The sequence below is a fragment of the Theropithecus gelada genome, chromosome 13 (genome assembly GCF_003255815.1).
Source record: "Theropithecus gelada isolate Dixy chromosome 13, Tgel_1.0, whole genome shotgun sequence".
NCBI lineage: Eukaryota > Metazoa > Chordata > Mammalia > Primates > Cercopithecidae > Theropithecus > Theropithecus gelada.
The window spans coordinates 71,130,608-71,149,645 of NC_037681.1; the positions used below are offsets into that span (position 1 = coordinate 71,130,608).

At 34.9% G+C, this 19,038-nt stretch overlaps 1 protein-coding gene across 16 annotated transcripts in view; it reads right to left on the minus strand.

Moving 5' to 3' along the window:
* NRXN1 (neurexin 1) overlaps positions 1 to 19,038 on the minus strand; it is a 1,133,364-nt gene that overhangs the window by 627,753 nt on the left and 486,573 nt on the right. For all 16 annotated transcript variants that reach the window (XM_025353854.1, XM_025353853.1, XM_025353851.1 and 13 more), the window contains one exon: positions 5,519 to 5,902. In XM_025353854.1, the coding sequence (XP_025209639.1) occupies positions 5,519 to 5,902 (384 nt within the window). The remainder of the gene's footprint in view (positions 1 to 5,518; positions 5,903 to 19,038) is intronic.

The following is a 19,038-nucleotide window of genomic DNA, read 5'->3' on the forward strand; positions in this document are numbered from 1 at the left end:
GTTTGTTACTAAATCAAGGTAGATGGCATCAATAGGGAAGTTGCTTAGTACTGTCTTAAAGACACAAAGAAACGAATAGAAAAACTGTTGATGACAACCTGACGGCTTTAAGAAAGAGTCAGGACTCCTTAATGTTAAGTACCATATGGTAGTGGAATATTGCAAAACAAGCATGAATCAGTTTGCTTTCTCATTGGTTCCAATAACTCAGGATGATACTTAATAAAGAAAAAAATACCTGGAATTAAAATGAACCTGGAAATTCTCATTATTTTGCCTACTTACACAGCATAACAATTAACTGTACTGATACAACTGTGTTCAATATTGGGACTATATTCAGAGTTGTGGTTTTGCAAGTTTATCTTTCAGAAAGTCAAGTACTGTTTCTATAAGACTTTAATCATTATTTGTTGTCATTCTGGGATTAAGTGAGCATCCAGAGCCTCTCCAAGCACTGACTGTTCCAGGTCTCCCTGCTTAGGTTAGCTCCCTTCTCTTTTCCATCTACCTCTTTACTTAAGAGATCTCAGTCAACTCATATGCTCACTCCTCTAATATTTATTAAGGGTTCTGACTTCTCTCCTGAGCTCTAGCATTCACTGCCTATTGGAAATTTTCAACTGGAATATTATAGGTACCTTATTAAACTCTTAATTCACTCCCTTCAAAAACGAACAAACTCAAAACATGCTCCTTCCTCAGTCTTCTCCATCTCAGTAAATGTGATAAACTCATTGCTCTGACCTAAAGCTTTCTGATTCCTCTTACTCTCTCTGCCATGTCCAATCCATTTGCAAGTCTGCAAGTCCTACAGGCTCTAATTCCAATCCACATTCTGAATTGATTGCTGCTCACCTGTGCCACTAATATCCCTCAGACTTTGCTCTCATCTCTCACCTACATCACTGTAGTAGCTTCCTCAACCGTGTTCCTACCTTTTTTTAACCTATAAAGATCAGTGTGACCCTGGCCCCAGCCCGTCTCTCTGGCCTCAGCTTTAAGTATGTCCCCTTTCTTGCTCAGTGAGCTCCAGATACACCAATTTCATGATCTCACTGAAGTGTTTGCACTTTTAGATCCCTCTGTTGAAAAATGTTTCACCCCAGATCTTTAAATAGCTGGTTCTTTCAGCATTCAGGTCTTTGCTCAAATGTTACTTCGGAGAGGCCTGCTATCCCCTCCAGTTATTCAATAGATATCACCATTTCATTTTGTTAAAATGATCATTTCTTGCTGGTATAGTATTATCTGTATTTGCCCTTTAGAATACAAGCACCTTGAGGGCAGAGATCAGTCTCTTATATGCATTGCTCTATCAGCAGCAAGTGCCCCCATGATGCCAAGCCCGCAGCAGAGCCTCCATAAATATTAATTGAATCAATAATTGCACACACACACACAGTGAGCTAATTTCAATTTGAATACCAAGCTTACATAAATGCTTACCAAAGAAATTAAGTATTTATTCTGCTTATTGCAAGTGAAATCTAATTTCAGTAATGTGCATGAACAAAATATTTAATAAAGTCCACTTTGAAGGCCAAAATTGGGCTGCAGAATATAGGCTAGGGAAGTGTCTATTTGCTAAAATAGGGGCCTCATGGTTAGGCAATGCCCTAAGCACTGATAAAACAAAATATGGTCTTTCAAAAATATAGTGGTTCTATATCACATCATATTTTTTTCCAATTAGGTAAGAAGTTTCTCAAATGGGAGTGAAATCCCAGTGGTCAAAGACCAGTGCAAATAACCAAATTGCTGTTGTTCAAAAAATAATTAAAACCTGAGTGTAAAGCTATAGTGAATTCTAGAGAGAAAAATGATTGTGGTATAATTTTAAAAGAAATTTGATCTTTACTTTTGCTTTTCCTAAACTAGACAATCATGATCCATACCTGTAAAGCAACAAGTACCTGAAAAAAAGGGTTAAAGCCATTATCATGTGTTCAGTTACTTTGGTATCATACAGATAAAATGATCAAAACAGTGTTTGTTTTCTCCTCTTTAGTTAATCTGTACAACTAGGATCTATTATTCAATAATCATATTTTTGAAATAATCATATTCTTCTGGGAAAATTAGCTTAATCTGATTGAAAACTAAATAGGGGGCACCTCATTTTAGAAATACAGATGACTGACAATGGATCATAAATATAGTGGGAAATACAACCCAGAGAAAAAAATAATCAGATTCATTAGCCTTTAACATTCTCCAAAAAGCTGCAGGACTGAAATAACATAGTAAAGTAATAAAACTTGAGTGCCCCCGAGTGTCATTTTAAATAATTCTCAATGTGAAAATAACTTGTTGATAAATGACAAATGAAAGTCTAAATGATTCCTCATAATTAGAGTTAATGTTTAATTAGACAAGAAATGGAAAATGCACAGGGTTGTAGTCTAGAGTTGCCAAATAAATGGTAAACAACATTCTGACATTTGAAGGTTATGCTATTTGGCAGCATCCTTGAACGCTAGTAAAATTATTTCATCATTTAGAATATACAATAAATCTTTAAAAGGCTAATTCTAGTATAATACTTCCCACTGGGGGAGAAAAACAGTTTCAACTTTGTCTTCTATATCTCCTTCTCCCTTGTCATTAAGTTTGATAAATTTGCTTTTCTGCATTATTCTTTGTTGCAGTCTAAAGTGTACACCTGTACTCAGTTTTGCCGAAAGGCAGTCACATATTGTGATCAACGATGAAAATCAGACAGGGAGCCAAATTATATTGCTCTGACATCTGTCCCTCCATCTGTTAGAATTTAACAAACAGTATAAAGTAGATATCTGATTATATCAATGCTCTTATTCTTACATATGACTGAGAATAATTTTTATATGATCAAGTCTCCACAAATTCTCAGTTTTATTAAAAATAAAGCAGAAGGGAAGGTACTAAATTTAACTTTTATTCATCGAACATTATTTCTGTACTACTCCTTCTTATAGGATCAAAACATGTAAAACAAAATACTCTCTTCTTGTCTGCCTAAGTTAGCAAGTATTTTGTTCTCTCTTATAAACTCCTTTGCCCCCTTAGGCAGGATAAACATCTCCTATAATGTGATTGCAACATACTTTTTCCATGGTGAACTTTCTAAATCCAAGGAGTTGAACATGCTTTTTAATTACTTTGAATAATTATTTTCATAAATATTAAATTATCATTTTTTGCTCAATAATAAGAAAACAAGTTTAAAAGTTATCTTTAAAAAAAAAAAAACTTGAAGAGTTGTCAACTCGTATTTGATCAACAACAGCCTTATCTGATCAATGTGTGTCTGGAGAAGAAACTCAGTCAAAGCCCCTTCTTTTAAATTGGAAACTCAGAGGTTCAGGCATGATCTTGTGTTAACTGAACTAGGGCATAATAGCCAGGAGCTGGACAGAAACTAAATTTTGTGGTATTGAGTATGACAACCATCACACATTTCCTTTGCTGTCAGGAGGCACCCTAACGTGAGCAAGAAAATTAATTCTGAAAAGCAAAGGACTCATGCAATACACATGGGTAATCCAGTAACAAGAACCACCCAAAAATGCATATAGCCAACCAGGAGACAAAGAAATCTGCAGAAACGTCCAGCCTCCTATCAGATAAAGAAGTATGTCGAATCCCAATGATGAAGTTTGCTATTAAATTCTCATTTACAAATCTACATATGCTTGCTGACCCTTTTTCTAATCATTGCAATATATAAATATTTCTTCTCTCTCATCCTGGCTCGAAAAGTCTACAATTTCTATTTTCATTTTTGCCATATGTAGTAGCAGAATATTGCCACAGGGTGGTACACCACGCATATTTAACGGAAAGCTTCTGTAATATATGTGACAGTTGAGTTATACCCTTTTTTCAGCTTCACTTAACCAAGAGGCATCAGAATAACTGGCAGCTCTCTGAGTGATTAAAATTAAAACAAAACCTTAAATCATGCAAGTCCGCTAATCTCATATTATGCCTAACTGTATTATACCTTGCAAGCTTTGTTCATTGTTCATCCTTTTGGCAATTTCCAAAAACAAAACTAAACAAACAAACTAAAATTGGGAAGAAAAATGCAAAGAGGAAACTTATAAAGAATATACACCATACGAACTAAACTATACAGAAATAGCTAAGTTGTACTGACAATTCACAGAAATTGCAGTTAGCTACTATCATAAAGAGAATGAATATATCTATATCTATGTGATAACATATCCATCTATTGACCCATCTAATTGCATGGCACACAATAATAATAGCATATGGTAAGCGGTTTAATATATGATTACCATATTACTGTTAAATATTTATATTTTTAATATTAATCATAGAACTAGTAAGTTGATGTACCTCCTTTTTAAGATAAATAACCAAAATCAGATTTCAATTTTGGATTTCACAAAACAACCCCTCTTTTTCCTAGGAGGTTTTAGGCAAACTGAATTGAACTATTTCAGGAATAAAAAAGGAAAACAATAAATATTCATAGCTTAAAAATAGACGCCAGGTACTTTTAGGCTAAATATGTAATAAAGGAATGTTATTTGTAGCAGGTGAGGACAATGGAAAAACTCATCAGTATTTTTTCATATTGATTTTTAGCTCCATTGTTGAAAATAAGTGACAATGGGTGCAGTGACTAAAGCATTTGTCTGAAACACTGGGTCGATGGAAGAATAAGCTTAGAACTATTTGTTCTGCTATTTATTCCTTTAGCCTGTTCTGCAGATCAACTGGGACGGCTATTACCCTTCAGTTTTCTTTGAATCCTCATTCCTTTTATTTTATAGGGTGAGAAAAAGAAAAATAAAATGTAGGTTTGCCTCCTATTAGAAAAAGAGTGGCGGCACTTGCTCAGAACTTCAATAGGCCCAGCTAAGCCATAATAGCAAATTGGTAAATGAATCCTCTGCAGTTGGTTAGGTCCTAGCCAAAGGTAAGTACTTTTTCTATTAGGGTACACTTCCAGAAACATTGGTGTACCTTAGGTGATTGAAAGTCAGCTTACTTTTCAGAGAGGATATTGCCTCTTTTGTAAGTTGACTGAAGTGAAATGAACAGGCTAACTTAAGTCTCACCCAGTTGGGTCAGGGAAGTTGCAACTAATAGCTTACCTTGCCTCAAATGCTATTTCTTACCATGGGTATTAGCACTAGAAGCCATAGGTATGTCTAATTCACGCCTCTTTTACTGTCTAATGTTCTGAAGTTAAAAACTGGGCAAAAAAGACAGCAGTTATTGTCTATAATACATCTTAGGCTCATAATCTAGAGGATACTAAAGATTCAAGTTTCTATTCCTGCAATATACTTAAGAGCTGTGTCCTTTCAGAATCAAGCTCTTTGAAAAACATTAAGAGCTCATTAGTAATCCATGTCAGGTATGGCTGCTCAGCTTTCAAACAGAGTTTACTTCAGTAGAGTATGCATTATGTTTCAATGGTCAGTACAGGTTTGAGGTCAACATTTAATACAATTTTCATCTCAGGGAGTTGGCTGTTGGGGTTTTAGAATCCTACCTCTCTCACATGACCTGCCAAGATAGCCTGTTCCGGAACAATCACAGACATATCTGTTCCACCCATCCCTGCACATGCCATTGTTTTTGCAAGGGTTGCTAAGGCACGGTTTTGCTGTTTCCCTTGAGCAGGAGGGCTTCACTCCAGCAGTACTTTGAACTTCAGCCATTTGCCGGATATCTTTGCTTTGGCCATCGATGAACAAATCCCTGATGCAGCCCACGTAACCATAGTTGAGCAGAGCAGTCCACACCTCGGTGGGGAAGACAAGGCCAGCTTTATTTTCTGGCAGGCCCCCCAGGTACAACTCATCATCCAGGTCCAGAATCTCACTCTCACCAGGAGCAGTGTAGGGAGTACGCAATGTGTTGACAGAAATGGTACCTATTGCAAAGAGAGGACAATGCACAAGTCTTTAAAAAGCACCAATGTGTTATAATTATCTTTCTGTCTTTCATCTGCTTAATGGTTAACTCTTTGGAGGCAGAGAAATATTATTATTATTATTTCTATCCTCACTTTCTGGTATTTCCTAGAGAAATTAAGAAACCCATGGTATGAAGAAACTTTAGAAATAAAAGAGACTAAATGGTTCCATTTGAACTTGAGAATGAAAACCAAAGTGTACAGCCAACAAATAGTGTTTGAGAGCCTCTAACAGTTCAGCCAATGCATGTATACATACATTAAAAATAAAGAAACCATCATTCTATATCAGCCTCTAGAAGAAAGTCAGATTCCTCTTGGTTAGTGCTTGCTTTCAAAGCTAATATCCAACTGCAAACCAAGGAAAGATTTTATGTTCCTATTTTAACTGACTTGAGTACTCTGATTGAGCGCAGTAGTTTCACAGATTACCTGTGTCAAAATCTGACTTCATCACACCTCGCTGTATGAACCTATTGATTAACTTACAGAGTTTTGTTTCCCTTATTCATAATATGGGCATAATAATATTATCTACCTCATAGGGTTGCTCTTATTGTTAAATAAAATAATACTAGCAATGTACATGGTTTATAATAAGTACTGTATAAATGTTTGTTGTTGTATTTCAGTGAAATAATCAAGTAAAATCAGTTGCTTCCTTATTTTTAAACCAACCTAGTGATTTATTTAAATTAACAAGGATTTCTTTTTCTCACTCCAAATGTTAAGGAGAAAAAATCTGTTGGTTTATAAATACAAAGGGCTCTAAGTCCTAAGTATGGAATAACCAGGTATTCATCTACATGGGATCATTTGAGGGTCACAGAAAAATATTAGTGGAACCCATGAACAAAAAGAAAGATAGAAAGCACATTCCTGATCAAAACGTGCATGCATACTGCAGATTACCAAAAATTCCACTGATATTCTATCTTCAGAAAGACCTTTGTACATATGCAACTATGATACCTGGACAGAACACTACAAGGTCCCACAACCACATTATCCCAGATTTATTTTTCAGCTCCAGATTATAAGGCAGGATAGCAAGAGTCTGATGAGAGAGAGAGAGGATGAAAAAAGGTGTGATAGTATGCTGGAGTATGGGCATAGAACCTCAGGTATTTAGGGAAGAGACACAAGAGAGATCTGGAGATGGGAGGGGTGATACAGAAGTAAGGACAAAAGAGGAAGTAGGGGGTGAGTAGGGTGTGTGTAGGGATATGCATTTTAGTTGCTACACAGAATACCAAAGGCCCGCCCCAAGTGAAAACACATATCTAACTAAGGATGTAAGGCTGCGGGCCCCGATGTTGTGCCCAGGAGTATTCCAAATCCCAGCAGAAGGGCCCCCTTCAATCTGTGCAGTGTAATGGGATCTGTCTTTGTGAGGGAGAAGGGCATGGAAGCCACTGACAAAGACTGCTCAGGTGGCCGAGTCATTAAGAGGATATTTGGCTCTCTAGACTTTCAGAGAAAGAAAAGGGAAAAGCTCCTAGGGGAGAAACACTCAAAGGCATTGCTATTTTGGCCTTCCAATGAGGGGAGCAAAATAGAGATTTCCTAGGGAAGCAGCTAAAAGGGAAAAGGACAAAGTATTCATTTTTACTGGTCACATTTGTACAAGTGTCTAGAAGAAAACTCTCATTTAGGAACATATGGGAACCATCAAATCCTATTTAGAAAAATATAAAGCATGGCATTTTGGGGAAATACAATTTATAATATTGAGAGGGAATGGTGACTCTTTTCTATTTCAAAAGGAATGATCATTACATGCATTTTTAAAGCATCATTTTGTATACAGCACTATTCAAAATACCTGCGAAGTGAATAAACAGATGGTCCCTATCCTCTGCAGTAGCTAATGAAAGTTAGAATATGATGAGAAAGAGTGTCTTTTAATGACAAAAGGAAAGGTGGGCATTTTAAAAAAAGAAAATATTATCACGGAAAGCAAAGAGTTACATGCAATGAACAAAGTGTCATGTATTTTTTTTTTTTTCTGAGACAGAGTCTTACTCTGTCACACAAGCTGGAGTGCAGTGGCAGGATCTTGGCTCACTACAAACTTTGCCTCCTGCTTTAAACAATTCTCGTACCTCAGCCTCCCAAGTAGCTGGGATTACAGGTTTACGCCATCACGGCCAACTAATTTTTGTATTTTTAGTACAAATGGAGTTTCGCAATGTTGGCCAGGCTCATATTGAATTCATGGCCTCAAGTGATCCACCCACCTTGGCCTCCCAAAGTGTTGGGATACAGGCGTGAGCCACCGCACCCAGCCAATGTGACATGCTCTTAAATAAAAGGGAGATGGATGCTACTCTATTTTCCAATTAGTTCAATAAGGTTTCCTAAAAGCAGTAGAATTTTTGAGGATTTGATGAAATGACACAGAACTTAGCAAAGGAACAATGACTAATTATTCCAAGTGTGGTGATATATTCCAATATACATATACATATACATATATATACACATATATATTCCAATATACATATACATATACACACACACACACATATATATAACATATATGTATTCCCATATGCTTTTTTTATTCAGCTCAGAAGGGGAAAAAAGCCCTTGGAAAGGCTGTACTGTCCTTACTCAGGGTATTGTAATTCTGACACTAAGAGAACTCCTGGAGGACTCCTGAGACAAGGAAATTCATTGGCTTCCACAGCTCACTTTCTCCCCCTATTCCATGTAGTTTCCATACCTTGGTGCACTGTGTCTGCACTCACTCTCAGGGGTAGAACTGCTGCCAGGTGGTTCAGACAATCATTCTTGACAGTTTGTCTGACAGTAAGAATGTAGTAATTGTGTCTCTTGATTTTTATTTATGGTGTGTTAGTGCTTGCTTTGAGCAAAGTATTGTAAGAAAGTTCAAATAAGTTATTTTATTAATGTGCTTGATGATATAGACAGGGTAAAATTTTTATAGTAACTTTATCATTAGACTACAGTTTTCTGAACACAGTCATAAAGAACACAATTTTCAAATATCCCAGTGCACACTTACACACACACACACACACACACACACACACACACTGAAACAAATGTTTAAAAGAAAAAAAAAATTAACTCTATGGCCTCTGAAGCACTTTGATATTTTATGTCTCATTATGTCGTTTTATTAAAACAAATGCTGGACCATCAATGGATTTTCACACCAGCTAAAATGTTGTAACCCACGGTACAAAAAAATAACTAAATAAAAAACAAAAACAGATTTAAGATTTAAGGGTTACTATCATAAAAAGTAAGTTTTTCCCATAGTTCCTTACTGTCCCTTTGAGAGACAATTTTAGAGTTCTCATAGAAAGAACAAGCAAGCCAGGCATGGTGACTCATGCCTGTAATCCCAGCACTTCGGAAGACTGAGGTGGGTGGATCACCTGAGGTTGGGAGTTTGAGACCAGCCTGACCAACATGGAGAAACTCCATCTCTACTAAAAATACAAAATTAGACGGGCACGGTGGTGCATGCCTGTAATCTCAGCTACTCGGGAGACTGAGGCAGGAGAATCGCTTGAACCCAGGAGGCAGAGGCTGCAGTGAGCTGAGATCGCACCACTGCAGCCTGGGCAGCAAGAGCAAAACTCCACCAGAAAGAAAGAGACAGAGAGAGAGACAGAACAAGCAACAAAACATGCGACAGAAAGAAAAGGGAATTTAATACTGCCTTTAACTCAAACATAATCCAAGAAAGACTAGAACTTAAATTGAGCTCTGGATTCAAAGTTAAGGAGACACATCAGGCAAATGGATGGATCAGATATCAGTCACTGGAATATTATGCAAATAGACACCATAGGATGAAGAAAATAGGGCTGAAAATCAAGTACTATTTTATCTATATGCTTTGCTAATCTATATGAACTTGTATTTTAGAAAATCTTTGTAAAAGAGATGGCAAATAATCAGAAAGTAAAGAATTTAATTCAAGTGGGATGGAAACAATTATTTTTATATTTTGAAAATTCATGGAGTAAACATGGTTTGAATTAATAATTAAATTTTATGACTGAGACAAACGCAAATAGAAATTTATATTTTAGCTTAAACATGTGTCCTGAAATAGGTACATTTCCAAAAAGGGATTTGAATCCCAGATCTCCTTAATGATTTTTACTATGGATATGAATCAAAGGACATACTCACCTAGCAAAAGAGTCATCACAGAATCTGAATTAGTTTAAACCGATTTAACTCATACCTATAAGCATAGTGAAATTTAAATATTAAGGTTCCCGTGTGCTTATTTTATTATAATTGAGTTATAAAATCAGTGGTTACAAAGAACACATCAAATTAATATTTAAACCTGGTTCATTGATAATTGAAGAAAATTGAGTAGTTGCCAAACTCTATATATCAATGGAAAAGGAGAATTTTCCAAAGGCCAAGGTAAATAAATGTTGTAAATACATTTTTAAGAGAAAACAAAAATCTGAATATATTAATGGGTCATCCCTCTATCTTTTTCCAGGAACCACAAATATTGACATGTTCTTTTTTAAATAGTTGGATTCTTTCATACATTCTACCCCTTCTACTATATTTATGTTTGAAGTTTCTGGTAAATTAACTAAAAGTTTTATGTAAATATTGTTACATTAAGGCTGCCAAACTTGGGGAACAGTAGTCATATTTGAGAAATTATCTAGATCAAGTTTTCATGCTTCACTATTTAAGAATCCAAAGCACCCTGCTATGCTATTTTACCTTTTAAACGAATGAGATCACAACTAAAAACTAAATTATTTGTGGACATACAACTTTTATAATTTTAATGTAGAAACTGCATTACATTATATTCTTATATTTAAAGCTGTTTTTTCATGACATATGCAAGAGGTAAAATGAAGTTAATAAGCAGACAAGGTAATATTTATTTAAGAATATTCATAAACAAGTAATAAATTTATCTTTCATGTAAAATCATATGCAAAAGTTAAAAAAAAAACTGTTTAAAACACCTCTTGGTTATAAAAGTGGAAATTAAATTTATATAGTGAGGTAGTTTTTCATTACCTATTAGTTTCCATTAACTTTTCTATCCAATTTTTATTGTCTATTCTACTTCCATAACATTAGTTTACAGGGTGAGAAGAAACACAGTGAAGGTGATATTTAAAATAAGTTAAGTTGATATCAAGAGTTAAATTACTTCAAAAGTTTAAATTACTAGGAAATGAGGAGTAAAAAATAGTGCGCTGTAATAGGGAGCCCTTTTTCCTGGTGAGAAAATCTGATGTTCTAGCTCTTCACATAACTAGCTAGCAAGCTTAGCCAAAGGATAGATTCATTAGGCTTCAATGTGGCTCTTATGAAAAATAAGGAAATTCACTAGATAGATTACTAAGATTTCTTTTTGAATAAACAAATTTTAAATTACTGCTTAAATGAATTGTTTAAATTAATGTCAATTTTACCTATACATAATTCTGCTCCACCTGTCCCTATACAAACGAATCAGATTTCACAAAGTTACAAATTTACGTGCCAAATTCCTAGTCTAATAACAAATTCAAACTTGATGAAAAAGGCACACCATAAGTAATAAAAACAGAATACAACATTGACAGTAGTGTATAATGTAAAATGTAAAATATATAATTCTCAGAAAATAGTTTTAAAAAAGAACCAACACATCGACAATGGGTATTTGGTGACAGTGGAATTATGAGATTTTTTTAAAAAAAATTCTGTCTTTTTTAAGACCAATGTCATCTATGAGGTTTTTAAAGAAATAAAATTAACTGTATTTGAAAACAAAAATATACCATCTTAATATTCTGCTCTCTGCTTATTACCATTTGTTTTCTGCTTACTTGATTCATCTGTGAGCTGGGAACTTCAGGAATTAAATTAATATATGAAAACAGAAATCTTTTGACAAAAATTTAAAAGTTTAATAAAGTGGTATTGGCAAGAATAAGGGGGAAAGGGCACGTCAATTACTGTAGATAAGAACATAAATGGAAACAGCAGTTAGTAAACTAACCTGTCATTATCTTTCAAAATTAAAAATACAATTAATCCAGCAATCTCAATTATCACATTGAATCCTAGAGATATTCTGATCAATATACACAAATATTTCATGTATGAAGGCATTATCTATAAACTAGTTTAAAACAATGAAGGTTTAAAAAAGTAAAAATTTAAATGTTCTTCAATAGAGAAACACCTAAATATTAGTATATTCAAACTAAGGTATGTATGGTGTCACTACAAAGAATGGCACAGAAAAAGCTCTCTGTAAGTTTTTGTCACATAGTAATTGGTAAACTATAATCTTGGCTATGGAAAAGAGGCTGTATAATTATTGTATGTGTGTGAACATATTTATAGATATACTGATGCCTAGAAAAAGACCTGGGGATTTTTCAACGCCAAATTATTTTAGTGGTTATCTATGGAGAAGAGAGTAAATTGATGAGGGAAGTGTGCGGTAAGGGGAAACTCTTTGCTTAGGTAGTTTTTGAACAGCCTGAATATATTCACCAAAAGCATGTATGTATATATTAAACACATCATTCATTACACAAATGTACATATATAAACACACATACACATTCATAGCAATGTATAGACACATATACATTTTAAACATGATCATATACAATGTTGGAAGGTTGTAAATATCAATCAAGTAACATTCTGCAGCAATTGAAATATTATTTTGCAGAAGTTCCACAGATTTTCATTCAGCATTCCACACTAAGGGTCACTAGGTCTGAGTGTGGTCAGTTAACTGCCTATCTCCTTAGGGTGCAACTGATGCCATTGTCCAGAGTCTGCCCCTTAGCTAGGCAAGCCCAATGAGGAGATTTGGTAGATTTTCAGAGGGCGGTTTCATTTCCCAGGTTTGACTGATATTTACTAAGTTCATAACACCAATGTATAAAATAAGAATGCCAAGTTATTAATTTCCTCTGAGGAAGTACCTATCACAGGACATGAAATACTTCCCATGTAGCTCTGCCAATATGGATGTCAATTTTATAATCAAATATTACTTATTCATTTATGAGAAATTTACTTGTTACAGGAATGTGAATACTCATATGCACTCATCCCTCGGTATCTGTGGAAACTGGTTCCAGGATCTCCTGGAGACACCAAAATCTGTGGATAATCGAGTTCCTGATGGCTTAGTATTTGCATATAACCTATGCACATCCTCCCATGTACTTTAAATCATCTCTGGATTACTTATATCTAATACAATGTAAATGCTACATAGTTATTATACTGCATTGTTTAAGAAACAATGACAAGAAAAAATGTCTGTATATATTCAGTGCAGACCCAATTTTTTTTCCAATTATTTTCAATCCATAGTTGATTGAATCCACAGATGCAAAGCCCACAAAAAACAGGAGGCTGGGCTGACTGTATATATAACTGGTCTATTTTCTCCCTCCACTCTAAACAGACTTACAATGGTAGCTAAATGTTAATCAAAAGAGTGTATGGGGAACATGGATTCTGAACAAGAAGAATGCATGAGATAAGGAAATGTATAGTAATATTGGCCTGGGAAGGCTTGACACCCTTATCTCAATGAAATGACCTGCCTCCATCTTTACAGCGGGGATGAAGCTGTCAAATTCGCTAAGCAGTGTTCAGATGATTACCGCTAATATTTGCCCCTGTGAGTTTCTTTTCTTTAGATATGTTAATACATTTAAGTTCTACAAGCCCGGGGACCTAGCTCAGGTACTTCTGAAAAGCTCTGCTCTGAATCTTTGCTTATGATTCCATAATTCCCAGAAAACAAATTTTGTTACTTAGATAATCTTGAGCAAAACAGTATATAGTATCATATTAAACAGATAGCCTGAAAATTTATGTTTATATTCTAACTGCAATTATATAATATATATAATATACATGTTAACAAAAACTGAAGGAAAATGTACAAATATAAAAAATATTTTGAGTGTGGACAAACAATAAATGACTTTTTTTCTATAAACTTCTTCAGAATAAATAAATATAAACATTTTAATACAACTCAACATTACAATTTTAAGCAAAATTGACCCATCTGGTCATATGGTCAAAGAAGTGGTAAATTATTGGTAAGGTATTTTGGCCTTTCCTTTGATGAATAGTGGTTTATGGGTATGGATATGAAACAAAGTATTATAAATGCACTTAAAATTACTTCAATGTATGTAATAGGCTACTAGGCAGAGGCATAGGAGGAACGTTAACAGTCAGAGGGCAAGTTTAAACAAGACCTAAGCGGAGAAATTGTCTAATAGTTGTTCAAGTAGAAATGTTTAAGTGTGGTGATTCATGAATGGTATACACAGAAATCAGTGCTGGTGATAGATAGCTAGAAAGTGCTGTTCACATCAAACAGTGATTACTATAAACCTCTAATTATGTGCTCTGGAGAGAGCCTTGTGCCTTTCCCACTGTAATTTCTAGTTCTTAAACGGGAACTCTATGACTTCAATTCAAATCTCAATGGCTTCTTAGCTGTTAAATGTAGGCTTACCCTTGAATAACCGCTGATACAATCTGCTGTACCCTGCTGTACACAAGCCAACTTTGACAAGAATAATGAGTTTTCTCTTTGATTTCAATGTGTAATGATGGTTTACAAAAAAAAAATAAAATAAAATAAGACTGGCAGTTTGCTATAAAAATACTTGAGGGTACCCTTGACTGAGCCAAAGAGCTTAACACAAATTTAAACAAATTTGTGCCCAAGAAAACAATCATTAACCTCATCCTAATTGTAGGTCCTTTCACGCTTTAGCTAAATACCTGGGCAGCTGTTTTGTGTTGAGGGTGGGACCAGAAAATAGGCAAAGGGGAAATCTGGAAAGAGGGAGACTGGTTTAAAAACAACAAAAACAAACAAACAAAAAGTTCAACTGTAAGTCCTGCAAAAATTACAAAGTAATGGGCCTCTTCAATCATATTTATTAACTCTAGTGATTTAGGCATTTTGCCCTGTTAGTAGCTAAATTATCCACAGAGGATATCTACATTTTGCAGCATTTAAGTCATCCATTCTGATTCACTAAGTCATGCCTGCACTTGGTATGGTTCCTCCTTTGCTAGCTTAGTGCAGGATCTGGAAGTGCCATTTATGGCTCAGCCCACTTGACTTTCCACGTCGCTGATCCTCTAGTGAGCAGGCAGTAGAAGAAAGTTGCACTGCACATAAAGAACAGCTATAGCCAAGCAGAATTAATCAAACTGTGGAAATTAGAATGATTTTTCCCCATGTCTCAGATTGGAAGAAGGAACATATGTTAGAAATAACCTGTTAAAATCAGTTTTGCCAAAAATGAGAAAGTTCTAGAAAATTACACATAAAGGCATTATCTCTCATTGAATAAGGGGTTCATATACTCTTTGCAGTGAACTAAAGACCAAAGAACCAAAGGGAAGGCCACCAGAAAGATGGACATCCTATGTTCTTGTCAAGAGCACACTTACTGTGGCTGCATATCCCAGTCCTCAGAAAGGAGTTACCACCTTCTTTCTTGATGGATTTTCCTGCTACCTATATGTCTGCAAAATGATATAGGGACCTCATGACCTAAGAAGGGATAGAAGTCCCGTTCTCATAAAAACTTGTCATTTTTGTTTACACATTCTCTAATAATTATTTAACTTTCTCAGTGGGTTATTTCAAACATCTGGGCTTGGAGGATGGTGGTGTATTAGTAAGAGAACACCACCTTTTATCCTATATCATATAAACTGTTTTCAGAAAGTAATGTAATTTAAACAAATTCTTTAACTTAAAAAAGTTGCATTTACAATTAAAAGAGTGCCATTATTCTCCAAATGTAAAAAAATGATGCTGCTATTTTTTTTAGAACATTAGGGGTTGTTTGGCACTGTACTACTTACATGTTTTTATTCTTTAGTTTTTCTTATACCAAATATATACTGAACAACTGCTATACCCAGGAATGTACTAGAAACTGTGGATAAAAAAAAAAAAATACAATTTTCTCTATCTGGGATGGAAATTATGAACCTTATAAACTGGTAATATTAAAATTAAATCATTTGTGTCCACCAAATATGATTTTAACCCTAGTTCTATCCCAAAATAACCACTACTTACATTGGCTGCAAATTAATGACCATAATGGTCTCATTATATTTCTATTTACTTTAGTATGGCCAACCAATGGTCAACAGCAGAAAGAACTGCTCTTAGGCCTGGGTTCCCTTTACTTTAATAACAGAGATAATAAGGCTTTTAAAATATTGAGCTAAGGAATATTCCAGGCAAATCAACAGATATGGCCTCATTATCTGTATGTCAGAAAGGAGCCTATGTTACCCTCTTGTCATAGCAGTACCCTTTCTCCACATTATATGAAAAATAATTTTCCTAGAGCCCCTGAATATAACTGACATAAAAATGGGTAAAATAAATTATTTCATGAATTTCCATGTTTCTTAGTTTTAAGTGACCTATGAATCTTAGTGTTTCACCAGCCAAATCAGAAATATCCTTTAAGTAAAATAAAAGCAAGTATAGTCATTCATTCAATTTTTAAAAGGCTACTCCATACCAAACCAATGCAGTGTGCAAATATGGAACTTAATTAAAATATTATATATATAAAATATTAACAGCTGCAGCTATTAAAATTACATTAAACTCCCTTGAGCTAGGCTAACACAATATGAGCTCTCTCTCTCTTTTTTTTTTTTTCCAATTTAATAAAGGACAGAACTTGGCTTAGTGAATGAGCTTTGGTTTTTATATTGTTTGTTCCAATTCACTAATCTGAAATTTTAATCACATAAAAGTACTTTACCATCAAAACAGTACCAAGCATAGTAATTTGATCTTTCCATTGGATTCCAAGAAAAATCTCATGCTTTGTTTATTTTCTTTCTTAGATGCAAATAACACTTCCTTAGAATGTGTTTCTGTTCTTCCCATACAGAATTGAGCTTTGTAAATTAAAGTAGATATCATCTACTTTTGACCTTCTCCAATGAGGGTACAAATAGAGTAATTAATAAATTCTTGGTAATTTGGATGAATTAAAGAGCTTAGACAGAAAAAGTAGATTTTATTCTGCTTGAAGATTACAGTATTTATCTGAGAATTTATTAGATTGCATCAATACTTTCTCCTTATAATAAGAAACCTCATAAAATATTCAAAATAATTTTGTTTTCTGTGAGTATGTGTATATGCACATGCGTGGCGTATATGCATATATGCATATATATATGCACATATATATGCACATATACATGTAGAGAGAGACATATGCACACATATATAGACACACATACAATTTACATAGAAGAAAGACTGGAAAGAAATATCCAAAAATATAAATCATTGTTTTCAAATGAATAATAAATACTTTCTTTTTTCTTTTACATTATTTTGTATTGACTAGTACTTTGAATTGATCATGTATTACATTAATATAGTTAGAAAATACCTCATTTCTAAGTGAATGAAAAGCAACTGATTTGATGTTTGGTGTTTTTTTTTCTCCTCTGAACTTTCAGAAGATACCCTTTTAATCTGATATGGGTTGTTTTGTCTTGTTTTGCTGTTTTTAGACAAGGTCTTGCTCTGTTGCCCAGGCTGGAGTGCAACGGTATGATCATGGCTCACTGCGGCCTGGAACTCCTGGGTTCAAGCGATCCTAAGTGTGGAGATTACAGGTGTGAACCACTACTCTTGGAATGTTTTGTTTTAAGGTATTATAAAATTTGATTTAAAATATCTCTTCTTGAAAGTCATTTTCAAAATTTTATTCTAGATCTATCTTAAGTCAAATTATAGCATCCACAAGCTAGTATTTCAAAGCACTAGATTAGCCCATGCCCCCAACACATTAAAATTCTTCTGCTTGAAAGTTCATATGTAACAAATTAACTGCTATCTTTGGCAGAGATAGGCTGGAGGGAGTCAGAGGGGAACACTTATCATTATTGTTATATTTTTGCATTCCCATCAATGAACTCTTGTCAGCTTAAATCAGAAAGAAGGAGAAGGGGGGGGAGGGGGAGTTGGAGGAGGGGAAGGAGGAGAAGGAGAAAGAGAAGAGGAGGAGGCAGAGGAGGAGGAGGAGGAGGAAGAATAATAATAATAAATGGTAATTTAATTCTTTGTAGACTTCTTTAGGAAAGTGAGAATATTTAGGGAGACAAAGTTTCCAGAGAGGAATGAATCAGAAACACAGTCTCTGATATATCTGGGAATCAGAGCAATGGGTTCTGACTTTCCTTCTCTCCATACTCACTCCCAACTCCTTCTCAATTTCCATATATTCTATTTCTTTATTTTGTTAGCTAAAAATCATATTTCTAAACAGGCAAGCACAATCTTCTTGATCTATAAACAGCAGAACAAAAAAGCAGGGATAAGAGGAAAGTAGAAAATAGTTCAGTTGCAGAGAAACTGGGAGTAAACAAGCACCGAGGGAGCCCATGCAAGGAGGGTATGAGCAAGAGAGTTCAGCCCCAGGTCTTCAACAGGGCCCTTCCGAAAGACGATGGTTATCACAGATTATATACAGATAAAAGAAACATTTAGCTTCTTTTAGAGTTGGCTGGGGGTGGGTGAAGTAAAGAAGGAGAGTAGATAGGTCTAAATTTAGTTATCTTCTATTATAAGATCATTTGATTTATGTATGAGTAGGTCAATCAGAGCATGGGAGCCTGGGGTGAAGAGAATTAAAGAAATGTAGTTGTATACTTAAAACAGATTTCTCTCTCCCTCTCATCTCTCCCTCTCTGTCTGCCTCTTTCACCCTCTCTGCTCTCTCTCTTCCTCCCTCCTTCCCTCTCTTTCCCAGGATTCCCACAAATGTCATTTCTGTTGCCTGGATGATTCTTTCCCCTCAAAGCTCATATTATTCAACATACTAAGCCCCCTAAAATACTCCCAAATTTTGCTGTAAGTGTGATGTATTCGGGGAAACTTTACCTGCCACCTTTACCCCTCCTCCCTGAGAGAAATAAAGTGCAGCGACAGGAAGCAGAATGTTTGCTGGTGGAATTCAAAATACCTTTCATCAGAAAGGGAAGCAGTTTGGAAGGGCAGCAGA